We start from the raw sequence: 13,021 nt of genomic DNA on the forward strand, positions 1-13,021 counted from the left end.
CCATAGGGATATATATTCCCCATTGATTGCTATCCCTATGGGAGAAGCGCAGGGATTCACTTTCTGTTTCATCCATGGGTTCGGAAGACTTGAACTTCTTGAGAGGACTTTTTGGTGGCAAAAAAGGAAAAACTGAGGTACAGGACTTCATCTCAGCCTGCAGTGTATGTGCCCGAACTAAGGTTCCCTGAATGCTGCATTATGGGATTCTACAGCCTCTGCCGATACCCTCCAGTCCTTGGACGCACTTATCTATGGACTTTATCGTAGAACTTCCTGTAATAGTAGCTTACAGGGTTATAATATACGCCAAATAACTGGGTTGAATTGAATGCGACTGTGATATGATAAAGAAAGTTTATTCCTTCAAAGAAGGTGAACACACAAGATTGGACAAATAACAAATGGAATATATACACTTACGTGGGGAGGGGACAATGAAGTAATCAGGATTCAGATTAGCAATTCATCAGGCATCAGGTATCATTCAGATTAAATAACGAAGAACACTGGGCATAGAGTTTACCATTGTTTTTATGTGATTTGGGCTCTATACCTTAACATTGGGTCTCAGGCATTGGTTAACAATTTTCTGTACCCTATTACCTTTTGCCAGCTAACGAGGGAAGCACTTTGGTACCTGCACCCAGGTAGCTGGCACATGCGCACAATCCCTTAGTCAGGCGTCCATTTTCCTAATCCCACTCAAAAGAGTTGGCGTCTCTAAATCTGCCAGATGGGGATCTGGGCCGGGAAAACCTGACTAAAGGTGTGAATTATGGCACTTCATGTGAAAGGCCATGTCCTGCTTTCTCTCCACCCTGTATATACAAACCGGGGGATGAGCCTTTGATCAGTGGCCTTTGTGTAGACAAACTGTCGCCCCCTGACCATTAACATACTGTATGGGTCAGTAGTTTTCGCGGGCTTTACACTAGGCATGAAATACAGTGACAAAAACAAAATGACTAAAATCAGCGCTAGACCTATATATGAACAGTGCTGTGCACAATAAATATAAGTGCATATAAAATGCAAATGCAGCCTAGTGTTCTATAAGGGGAATTATCTCTGAAATTCCCCAAATCAATAGTGAAAACAAATATAGAAAAAAACCTGGCGCAAAGTGTACAAAGATATTAGTGAAAGATTAATTATAAAACAATACAATATCAATAAAAAAGGATATAAGTGATGAGAGTGGAGTCCTTTCTTTCAGATGTTTGAATGATAAGTGAACTCAGTCCCAAAACTTGTGAAGAAAGCAGGGGGGGGGGGTTTCTTTCTGCTGCAGGCTGTTATCCTGTGATGTGTGATAAAAACCATGGACAAAACATTGCGCAGTATTGTTTCAGCAATTGAATTCCCCCATGTATAGCTTCAACCAGTGCCTACTTACTAGATACAAAGCAGGCAGCATGCAGTGGAGAGAATCTGTAAACTTCCAAGCCCAGGCATTTTCAGGCTAGCACGAACCCCACGTGGTACACCGTCTCTGGATGGGCTCAGATAGAATATCCTTCTCTGGGTGATGTCATCTGTCTCCGCCCCTGTGTTCCTATGTGTATGACTCCAAACAGGGATAAGAAGGAACAGAGGATTGCGCAATATCTAAAACACCTTTAATAACTCCAATTCTCGAACAGACATATACTCATAAACACAGTGAGTTCTAAAATCAATAAGAGCGCCCGACCCGGCTGTCCAGCAGCAAACACCAGTCCCTGGTAGTCCTTGCCGGTAGCCGCGTGTATCTCGCGTTGCTCCGGTGTAAGCGCGGTGACGTCACCACTTCCGTTCCCCCACAGGTGACTGAATGTAAAGACAGGCCGGCGTCTCCTTAGGCTACTCCCTACGCGTTTCGTGACGGAGGGCATCACTTCTTCAGGGGATTGTGGAGCCTATGCAATCCCTTGTACTTAAATAGTCCCGTATTAACCCATTGTTAACTGGAGACTTATGAGTCAGACAAGAGGTGAATTATACCACTGACTTCAATGGCAGTGGTGGGGTTAAATCATCTCATGTTAGATTGATTCCAAGCATATTCATGACAATGCATGATTAAATGGATGTTATCACAATGAACTTTACAGCAATGAAAAAATAGCAATTAGAAATAAAAGACATGAACCTGATTGTCTTTACATTCAGTCACCTGTGTGGGAACGGAAGCGGTGATGTCACCTTACACCGCTTACACCGGAGCAACGCGAGATACACGCGGCTACCGGCAAGGACTACCAGAGACTGGTGTTTGCTGCTGGACAGCCGGGTCGGGCGCTCTTATTGATTTTAGAACTCACTGTGTTTGTGAGTATATGTCTGTTCGAGAATTGGAGTTATTAAAGGTGTTTTAGATATTGCGCAATCCTCTGTTCCTTGTTATCCCTGTTTGGAGACATACACATAGGAACACGGGGGCGGAGACAGATGACATCACCCAGAGAAGGATATTCTATCTGAGCCCATCAAGAGACGGTGCACCACGTGGGGTTCGTGCTAGCCTGAAAACGCTTGGGCTTGGAAGTTTACAGATTCTCTCCACTGCATGCTGCCTGCTTTGTATCTAGTAAGTAGGCACTGGTTGAAGCTATACATGGGGGAAATCGATTGATGAAATACAGTGAGTTCACAATATTTTATATACATAAAAATATTCCGTTCGGTTGGGCCGAGCGCGCTACAAATTGCCATACCCTCATGCCGAAGGGGATTCTACATGGTGGCCAATTTTCAGCTCGCTGGGACCCACAGAACCGGAGATAATAATATATCATTTAAAACCACATGTTAGACATATTGCATTTCTCCGCCATTGGAGCCAATGGCAGAACCACATTTTAAACAGTTAACCATACTCTGTTCGGTTGATCGGAGAGGGCTGGAAATTGCCATGCAATCATGCCGGAGCGGTGACTGCTTGGTGGCCAAATCCCAGCCCTCTAGTGCTTACCGAACCGGAGATATGGGTTTTAGGTTTTACCACTTTCACACTTGGTGTTTTAAAAACGAGCGGCTTTTTTCCGCCATTGCGGTCAATGGTGGCGACCCTCGTGGCGGCCGCGACCCTTTCCCATGGCCATTGCCATTGCCCGTCGGACCCTGTTGGGGTCGAGTAGGGAGGTTCCCCTGAGCTAGGGGCAAAAAGAATTGGACCGCTACCTGCCCTAGGACCAGAGTTACAATTTTAATATGGTTGAACTTGGCCGTGACCAAGTTATCACGGTAATCTACGGATCCAAGCTCTTTCATTGAAATTGTATCCACTTTCAGAGATTGCGGTTTGGCCGGCAGCCAACTCATTCTTGGAGGGCGGACTCGAGGAATCCCCATTGAAAGGTATTACGCCATTCATTCCAATGGAGAAGTTCCGCTCATCCTCACGGGCGCCATCTGCTGGTGCTGGTCTTCTTCGATATTGGCCCAAAACCCTTGAAATCTCCATAGACTTTCATGGAGCTCCAATGGCGACCTATGGGACGGTTGCAAATGGGGATTAAAAAGGTGGGAAGGGGAACAAAGGGCCATAAATATGTAAACACAATTAACCCTTTCCCTCACGACCTGATCCCAGTGTATGTGTTTGGTGCATGCACTGTAAGGGGAGAAATACATGTAACCAGGGGGAAACACATTTTCCACTGAGGAAGGGGAATAAAAACACGTGTAATCATTATTACAGTTAACCCCTCGCCTCCCACACGATGGTAGGGGTGGCCAGCTGGGGTGTAACCCCTTTATTACCGGGCCAGGCCCCCTCCATCGCTACACTTCCCCCCTCTCAGAGTCGGGACTACACTCATACATGCTGGGGGTATGTAGCGAGTGGGATCTCCACTCGGAAGGATGCTTCCAGTGTAGTTCCTGGTCTGAAAGTCACTCTGGGTAGAAGGGGGTCCGAATAGATTAGTGAATGCCCCATGAGTAGGGCATCATATGTCCTTTGGGTGTAAGCAGGACATGGGGTTCCCGCTTGATACGGCACCTCGGCCAAGGCTTCCGGAGTTGAAGTGGCCAGGGGTATGGGCAAATCTGGGAAGATCAGTGGGCAGCCCAGTTGCGCCCGGGAAATGCAGGGCAGCAAGGGTATCTTCCTCCTGTATTTCACGGCCAACACTAATTAAAACAATAGTCCAGCGATATGAAGAGTGTCACTTGCGGCCTATATACTGGGCGCAAGCGAACTCGGGGAATCGGCTTAGGATGTTGCAAACTGTCCACGGAGTGGTGGTGGCAGGAACATCCCCCACCGCGATCACGTTTCCAGTGGCTTCCTCATTTTGAAGGGCCCACGCCGCACCTCTTGAGCGGACAATGTAAACATGGTGTCGGATTTTCATAACTCTAATTTAGCTACTGATTCGGGCACCCGAGGTCGGAAATCTCAGCAGCGCCTCCAACTGTAGCGATGTTTCCCCCACCTTCTGGAAGATGTGGCAGCTACTGCATGTACTGTATGTGTTGCTTTACCTGCAGCTCACAGGAGGCCTGGGCCTCCACTGCTGGAGCCTGGGGTGTACCTGGATCGTCCGGCGACAGCGACTCCACCTGTGAGGCCGCTGATACTGCGCAGCGTCTTGTTGCTATGTCCCTGACACTATACACAATACAGGGGCAGTGTCCCTATCTAATGGGCCTGTCCCTGTAGCAGCCGCAAACTTATAAGGGGAGTCGGGGCCAGCTGGGGCTTATGAGGGGATCTCCGGCCTAGCTTAGTGGTCACTGACACCCTGAGCACACCCTTACCCTTCACTGTCCCAGCTCTGACTTGCCTTGCTCTCAAGCGTACCAAATGTATCTTTTTACTGCAGGGAACTCCTAGGAGCCCTATTGGCTGGCTGTGCTACATGTAACTCGCAGCCCCTGGGGCTGCTGGGGATTGTAGTCCCTTGCAGAGCCTTATTCTGTAATGGCCACCGCTATTACGCTTGCACTGCGCATGCGCAAGCTTCTAAATGGCCACCGGCTGTCGGGACCCTTCTGCGCACGTGCTAGGCTTCACTGCGCAAGCGCGTCTGCAGTAAGATGGCAGCACCCTGCAAATGGAGCCGCTGCGAACCTCCAGCGACACTGTCGCCTCTCCGGACTACCCACAGGCTCCTGCACCTTCCCCCACCTGCCACTGCCCCTGCCCTAGCCTCCACTGCCAGCCGCAGCCACATTCCAAGTGAGGGCAGCAAGAGGGACTCAGGGGGACCTGGCCACAAACGTATTACTCTTATATGTAACATAAGCATTGTGTTCTATGACGTGTGCCAAAATCATATTTATCAGAGTATTCAAAACAAGTTACAGTTTAGCATCTTAAACTTCTAATAGTATGCAGTAGGAGACATCTGCTGCTATAGACAGTAAAATAATGGAGTTGTGTTTACAGTAATTGAATGAATGAAAACCCGTGTAACAGAATCTAATTACTGTACATGTATGATTACTTTTATTGTTGTATAGTATAACCTTTTTGCACAAGAATGCACATGTACACCAGGTGCATATCCAACAAAAACAAACACAATCTATGTTTCTTGCTAAGGCATTTTAGATTGTGTCTCTTTCCTATGCATATGAGTATTATGAATACATTAAGGTTGAACAATGTGTTCTCATTCAAGATTCATATTTTACTTTTCTTTACGATATAAGACAGAAAATTATAAAGAACAAGACATAATATATGCTTCTTTTATCAAGCTGTATACAGCATGTTGTACCTTTTCTGTATGCTATAATAGACACCATTGTAAACCACAAGAAGCACATTTTAAATGAACTGGCCAGAGGGATGTTTACACCACACATCTCCCATCTCCCATTTTGAGATTAAAAAGAATAGTAGCCACAGTGTTCCATTATTTCAAAATAAAAAAAGAAAATAGGCACCCTAAGTATTATACCTTTTATTTGACCACAAATTGTTTACAGTGTACAAGCTTTCGAACCTCACAGTCAAAATGTTGCCACACCTCTGGAGATATTATACAACAAAGCAAAAATAAGTGTTTCATTGTATTGATTTTCTTTATGCTTTATATGTTCCTGCAATGGGTTAAGATCATTGGTGCAGGGACGTTGTTACTGTGATAAGAACCTCCAATCAGATGATGAATAACAGCCCGCTCAGGAACAGCGTCCCCCCCCCTTCTCCTTTGCTCAACACTACTCCCGGGGGTAAGAAGAGGAGTGGCACACTATTAATTAGTGGCAATAAGCAGCTGACATGAGGGGTTGGAGAGGCGCACCATCCTGCACCTGTAACCAGTGAGAGAGGTACAACCCCCCCATGTCGTCCTCTCCCATCTCAAACCCTTACCCATGTCAACCACTCTCTCACCCATGTTACCCCCTCCCCCCCCCAGGGTACTTTCTCTCTCCCCCCATGCCACGCTAGTTCCCCTCATCACTCTCCTTATCATGTCACTCACTCCACCCTCATTGACACCGAATCCCCTATCCATGTCATGTACTTCCCCTCCATGTCACCCACTCCATCCATGCAACTTTCTCTCCCCACTACCAACTCATGTCAACGGCTTGAGATGTGCAAACTTACCTACATTTGGTTCCCCACCATGTCACTCTGCCTCCCTTCCATGTCACTCTCTCCTCTTCTCCAGTGGTGTAACTGCCGCCCTAGATACCCAGGCACATCCTGGGGGAGAGGGGGCCCCTGCTCAGGGGAGGCCCGAAGGGAGTCGAGACCCTCCGACTTGTTATGAACCCCAAGCGGTTACATAAGCCCTGCGTTCTTCCTCACAGCAATGAAACTAATTGCCGGGGGAGAGAGCGGGTCCTCTGTAAGAGAGCAGCCCTCCTCCATCGATGTCATGGCGTCATATGACACTACGATGTCATGGCGTCATGACGTTGCAATGTTGCGGGATGAAGGCCGGCAGGTAAGTGAAATGCTCGTGGGCCCCCTTATGCTGTGGTTATGCCACTGCCTCCTCCCCCCCTCGCCATGTCACTCTCTCCCTCACGTCTCCCACGCTCCCATTATGTGTGCTATTGCCTCAGTGAATGCTATGGGTAATGTGTAGATTTTGTCAGAGCTCGAGGGTGAGGTGTTATATCATGTTGTCCACAACTAGGTTAGATGCACAGTGTTGGTAATTTTGATCACACAGTGCAAACTTTACTGAATGACAGTTTTGTAGCCATGTGCTATAAGGCTACAAAACCATGTAGTGAATTATGTCCCTAAATCATAGAGAATTCCACACTAAATAAATACAGTATGCCAAGAATGTTAACAAAATAATTTCTAAAACATCTATAAACTCTTTAGAAGGTGCAACATTTTGGACACATTTCTTAGAAAGATTGTTAGTTACCATTTCTTCTTTGATGCGCTCTGTTATTTTCTCAGTTGCTTCTTTGTGGGCGTGAAACAAGCTAATCACACTAGTTTTGTCTGGATCCAAAATATTTCCATCTTCATCTCTCACAATTAAATCGAGTTCAAGAATCCTGTAAATAAAAAAAAATACACTACATTACAAGGAAATGAACATTTCAGCTTCTGCTAAACCTCAGGTTTTTTATATGAGGAAAATAATTCAACATCTGTTTGTATTAGAAACAGCACCTATGCTTTCCAGAACTTTCAAGACATTCATTTGACTAAACAATAAATTATATTCTGGCCTTTTCTAAAACTTGAAGAACAGTGACTGCATATATAATGTAATACTGTACATGAATAGCAAAATAGAAAACCACTACTTTAGGAATCTGTTCATATAGTTCTGAGTGTTTCATAATTTGAATGAAAAAGGAAAAATTGCATTCATTTTTAAGTTAAATGAACGTATTGGGGTTATTTCTCAAAGTCTACAAGCTGCAGATCTGGGGGGAAAACTAGTAGAAAAATACTGTGAAACCACTATGGGGGCTATGAACTAAGCTCAATGGGTTTGCGTTCTGATGTTCAAAAAAAGCACATCCATTAAAAAGTGAGGCCGGGGACGCGATTCACTAAGGCCTTGAGCCCATTTTTTAACGTACGTGCTCAAAACACCCACAGCGTATGTGTTGCTTTTTTTCCCCCTGCTAGCGTTCTTAAACTTCACGTACGCTAGCTGCTAGAAAAAAAAGCCACATGTAACATTTGCCATCTCCATGCAAGGCTGTTACAGGCGATCGTACACTAAATAAATACATTTGAATAATAGTGTACATGAGCAGGGGGTCTCCAGAGCTTAACAGCATTGGTTTCAGGTCCGAGGACCCCCTACTTCTGGAGATACAGGCCCTGTTATGGGGTGCCGGTAGCCCCTGCAGAATTTCAATGTCCCGGTCACGTGACGCTTGAAAGTGCAGGGGATATCCCCTGAAACCAATGCTGTTCAGCTCCGGAGACCCCCTGCACATGTACACTATGAAACACATGTATATTAAAAAAAGAATTAACAAACATCAATACACAACCCCCCACCCCCGCCCCCCGCCCTAACACATACAGTACAATAATGTGCAAAATTACTATTATCCAGATATGGATAATAGATTATTTGCCCATTATTAAACACTGCGTTAGCATACCTAAATAAAGTAAATAAAAACAGTAGCCAGCTAATCCAATGAATACAAGCAGTAACAACATCAACAATTAATTAATTAAACCATTAACCAATGAAACCAATTAATTCCTAAACCAACTCAAAATGTATAGTAACACTAACCAATCAAACCAATGAATTACTACAAAATTAATGAATGTAAACATTAAAAGACAAAGAAATAAATTCAAACAATATCTGAAATAACCATAAAACGCATTAGCTAACATAATACAACATTAACTACAAACGAACAGCAATCGCAAACATTTTATTACATTAAGCAGGAAAAAAACAAACAATCACATCCGCATAAGAAATTGAAATAAAAAAACCCAACAGCAATACCAAGCCACAAATGCCCCCCAAATATTGGCATAATAATGTATTAATCTGTACCCTAAAGTGGTACAGATTAATAAATTATCAGTCAATGTGCCTCCCCCCCCCAAAAAAAAAACATCCAATGAAGAAACCTTTAAAAAGAGACATTTACAAACATTCAATATATTACTTACCATTAGAAGCGGTGGCCCTCCGACTTCCTGGGTAACAGGAAGCTCACGTACCTTGAAGGCCTCCAACAGCATCCGATGCCATCCGCCATGAAGATCCGGATCAGGTACCCAAATCTTCTTTTTTCTTTCTTTAATCACCTTCTTCTATCTTCATCTGTCACCATTTCTTGATCTTCTTTATCTTCTATCTTCATCTGTCAAACCAAAAAAAAACCCATGGTAAATCCCAACCGATGTTGTCTCGTCGTCTTCTTGGGCTCAAATGAGGCGTCACGGCCTTAAATAGGGCTTGTGACGTCACATTTAGCCTCAAAATGGTTAACAGCCACCTGATTGGTTGTTCAAACCCTGTTCCGACTTAAATTTTTTTTTTTACATGACGTCACTTAAATGGAATGATGCCAGCCAATCAGAATGGCTGTGCTTCATTTGCCTTTAAGATGAAGCACAGCCATTCTGATTGGCTGGCATCATTCCCTTTAAGTGACGTTATGTAAAAAAAAAGTCGGAACATGGTTTGAACAGCCAATCTGGTGGCTATTAACCATTTTGAGGCTAAATGTGACGTCACAAACCCTATTTAAGGCAGTGATGCCTCATTTGAGCCCAAGAAGACGACGAGACAACATCGGTTGGGATTTACCATGGGTTTTTTTTGGATTGACAAATGAAGATAGAAGATAAAGAAGATCAAGAAATGGTGACAGATGAAGATAGAAGAAGGTGATTAAAGAAAGAAAAAGGAAGATTTGGGTACATGATCCAGATCTTCATGGCGGATGGCATCGGATGCTGTTGGAGGCCTTCAAGCTACGTGAGCTTCCTGTTACCCCGGGAGTCGGAGGGCCACCGCTTCTAATGGTAAGTAATATATTTAATTAATTAATTGTTGATGTTGTTACAGCTTTTATTCATTGGATTAGCTGGCTACTGTTTTTATTTAGGTATGCTAATGCAGTGTTTAATAATGGGCAAATAATCTATTATCCATATCTGGATAATAGTTATTTTACACATTATTGTACTGTATGTGTTAGGGGGGTATATTTAGTTAGAAATAATGTTTAGTATTTTTGTAGGCACAACATTGGTACCGCAGGCCCGCGGGTACCCCGGGACTCCCGCGGGGACCCCGGGACGGCCGCGGAGTCAGCCGGAGACACCCGCCGGCCTGTTGTATGGGTGTTGCGCATGCAAAAATGTAAAGCAAGAAATTTTTCAAAGTCCAGCTTTTTTTGCGTCTACCTTGAGCTGACGTGTTCTGTTGAACGCAACTTTCGCGTATGCTAAGGTTGCGTTGCTTAGTGCATCCCACTTAAGGGCAGAATTTAACGCAAACAGGGTAACGAACGAGTAAAGTTGGACTTAGAAAAATTTCCTGAAAAAAGTCAGTTTTAGAGCGCAAAGTGCCTGTTTGCGTGGCTTAGTGCATTGTGTTCAGCGCAACATCACGTTCTAAGAGCACTTTGCGCTCTTAAAACGGCTTAACCGAGCTTAGTGAATGACCCCCTATGTATGTTAACTCCCCACTCTGCCAAAATCCGAAAGCGATTATAGTAAGAAGTGCAAGGTGCATAGGGATAGTAATATATACATAGAAACAACAAATACGTAACAAGATAGTCACAGCAGATCCCTGTTAATTGCACTCAATGTACATATCTTTAGAAGCACTTAGTAAGTCTAAGATACCAATATCCTAAGTCAGCAAAAATGTATAGAGCCATTGGGATACTCATCAGGGAACCAGAGAGTAAACTCCATTAATACAGTTTATCAAAAGTAATAAAATTGTAATATATTGTTATATAGATAATGACACAAGTGATAGTATATATACAGTACAGTGAATTTATTATAAAATGAAAGCCCCGTGATTGAGGTCGCCAAATTTCCACACTTTTGCTGTTTAAAGGAGATACATACTGTAGTGTTCTTCAGTGAAGGGTATTGAAGACAGAGATCCACAATGTCCCCCATTTCTTTAACATATTTCACAGAGCAGAAAAACATTTTAATTTGTCTTCTGAACAGTTAGTGCAACTCGCCATAAAATCATTAGTTCTTTTATAATAGGATGACCAACTCAGATGCTTCTTCCGGTATTCTTAAGAGACATCCCTCAAAGTCAGATGAGTAGAATGGGTGGGATGACCATGCATGGAAGAAAGAGAGGACACAGAATAGTGCAGATAATATTTTTATCTAAAATGCAAGAAAAGTAATACACTTACAAATAGATAGTTGGTACAGGCAGTGAGACCACCCAGGGACAAATGGTGAAGAAAAGGCTGCAGTAGTCCTTTCCTCTCTGAGATACCTCCTGTGATGGCCGTCCACAGGGGAAGTTGTTAGAGTCCAGATATAACCAAAGTAATGGCCATGGGTCCACGGCAATGTCCACTATACAACTCAGGGGTCTGCAAACCAGCTATACACTCACGCTACGCGTTTCACTCACTTGGAGCTTCTTCATGTGTATATTCTGTCATTCTGGTGTGCCTCTCTCCTTTTTGTATCCCTCGACTATCGTGGCATGATGCACGGAGTGTCATGCGTCAACGCTAATAACCATGGCAACATACTAAACAAGGAAGTCCTCAATGAAGCATTCTATGGCTAGTGCTCAGGTATAGGAGAAGCATAGCTCCTCTAAACGGCATCTAAAGATATTATACAACATTTTATGACTTGTATTCAGGTGTGGAAGCCCAACCCCTCTAAGTAACATCTAAAATACAATATAACAAGAAAGTCCTAAAAGCTGCTCTTTAATAAGAAATACCCCTGAAGAAGCTTCAAGTGAGTGAAACGCATAGGGTGAGTGTACAGCTGGATTGAAGACCCTTGAGTTGTATGGTGGATATTGCTGTGGACCCTGGGCCATTACTTTGGTTATCTCTGGACTCTAACAACTTCCCCTGTGGATGGCCATCACAGAAGGTATCTCAAAGAAGGAAGGACTACTGCAGCCTTTTCTTCACCATTTGACCCTGGGTGGTCTCACTGCCTGTACAAACTATCTATTTGTAAGTGTATTACTTTTCTTGCATTTTAGATTAAAAAAAACTATCTGCACTATTCTATATCTTCTCTCTCTTCCATGCGTGGGCATCCTACCCATTCTACTTGTAATGGTGTTTCCCCCACCCTCTGGGAGATTCCCCTGTTACCAGGTTTATGGTGCATGCTACCTGTTGGCTCACAGAATGCTGAGTTGTCCGCCGATGGTTGTGGGGACTGCAGGACAGGCTTCTGGAGTATATACCCAACATTTACTCCATAGTACACAGTGCCTCCATCTGCCATAAGCTCCAGATGTATGGAGGCAATCTTCTACTGTTACCTCTCCCCCCAGTAACATCACACACCAGGCAGAAGGTATATTCAACTGGAACGGATTTATTCCTGTACACTCACAGCACATGGCAGTCCTCTGCCCAATACAGTCTCTGTTCTGGTCTCCAAACTTAGGCTGGTCACTAAGACCCTAAGATGGTCCCTGGACCTTCACAATGGGTCAAGAGCCCCCACAGCAGTCCCTGCTTTTCTCCAGTCCTCTAGCAGGACCAGGGGAAAAGGTAATCACTCACTCTCCCCCTGAGGGAAGAGGATCGGGCCTGCCAGTGCACAGCAGTCCTGCATGATGCCTTGTATCTCTCAATGGTAGAGAAACTACAGAATCTGGGGTTGCAACTCCCTTAAGTACAGTAGGGGGAAGGTACTAGGTCTGAACCCAGGATTGTGCAGAACTCAGACCTAATCCCACCTCCTCCCCTGTCACTCAAGAGACTGCCTGTGTGGGGAAACCCCATAATTGGTACTGGCACTGCCTGCTCTTACCAGGACTTGCATGCTAGTGAGGGCAGAATGGAAGCCAGAAACCAGCCATGGCTACATACTGTATTCATCTGACTTTGAGGGACATCTCTTAAGAATACC

The 13,021-nt window shown here is 44.3% G+C and overlaps 1 protein-coding gene across 1 annotated transcript in view; it reads right to left on the reverse strand.

Moving 5' to 3' along the window:
• The window catches only part of DOCK2 (dedicator of cytokinesis 2), a 1,423,644-nt gene that overhangs the window by 1,262,801 nt on the left and 147,822 nt on the right, over positions 1 to 13,021 (reverse strand). Inside the window, exon 7 of the mRNA XM_075599153.1 lies at positions 7,335 to 7,470. Coding sequence (XP_075455268.1) covers positions 7,335 to 7,470 — 136 coding nt within the window. The remainder of the gene's footprint in view (positions 1 to 7,334; positions 7,471 to 13,021) is intronic.

Source organism: Ascaphus truei, chromosome 5 (genome assembly GCF_040206685.1).
Source record: "Ascaphus truei isolate aAscTru1 chromosome 5, aAscTru1.hap1, whole genome shotgun sequence".
NCBI lineage: Eukaryota > Metazoa > Chordata > Amphibia > Anura > Ascaphidae > Ascaphus > Ascaphus truei.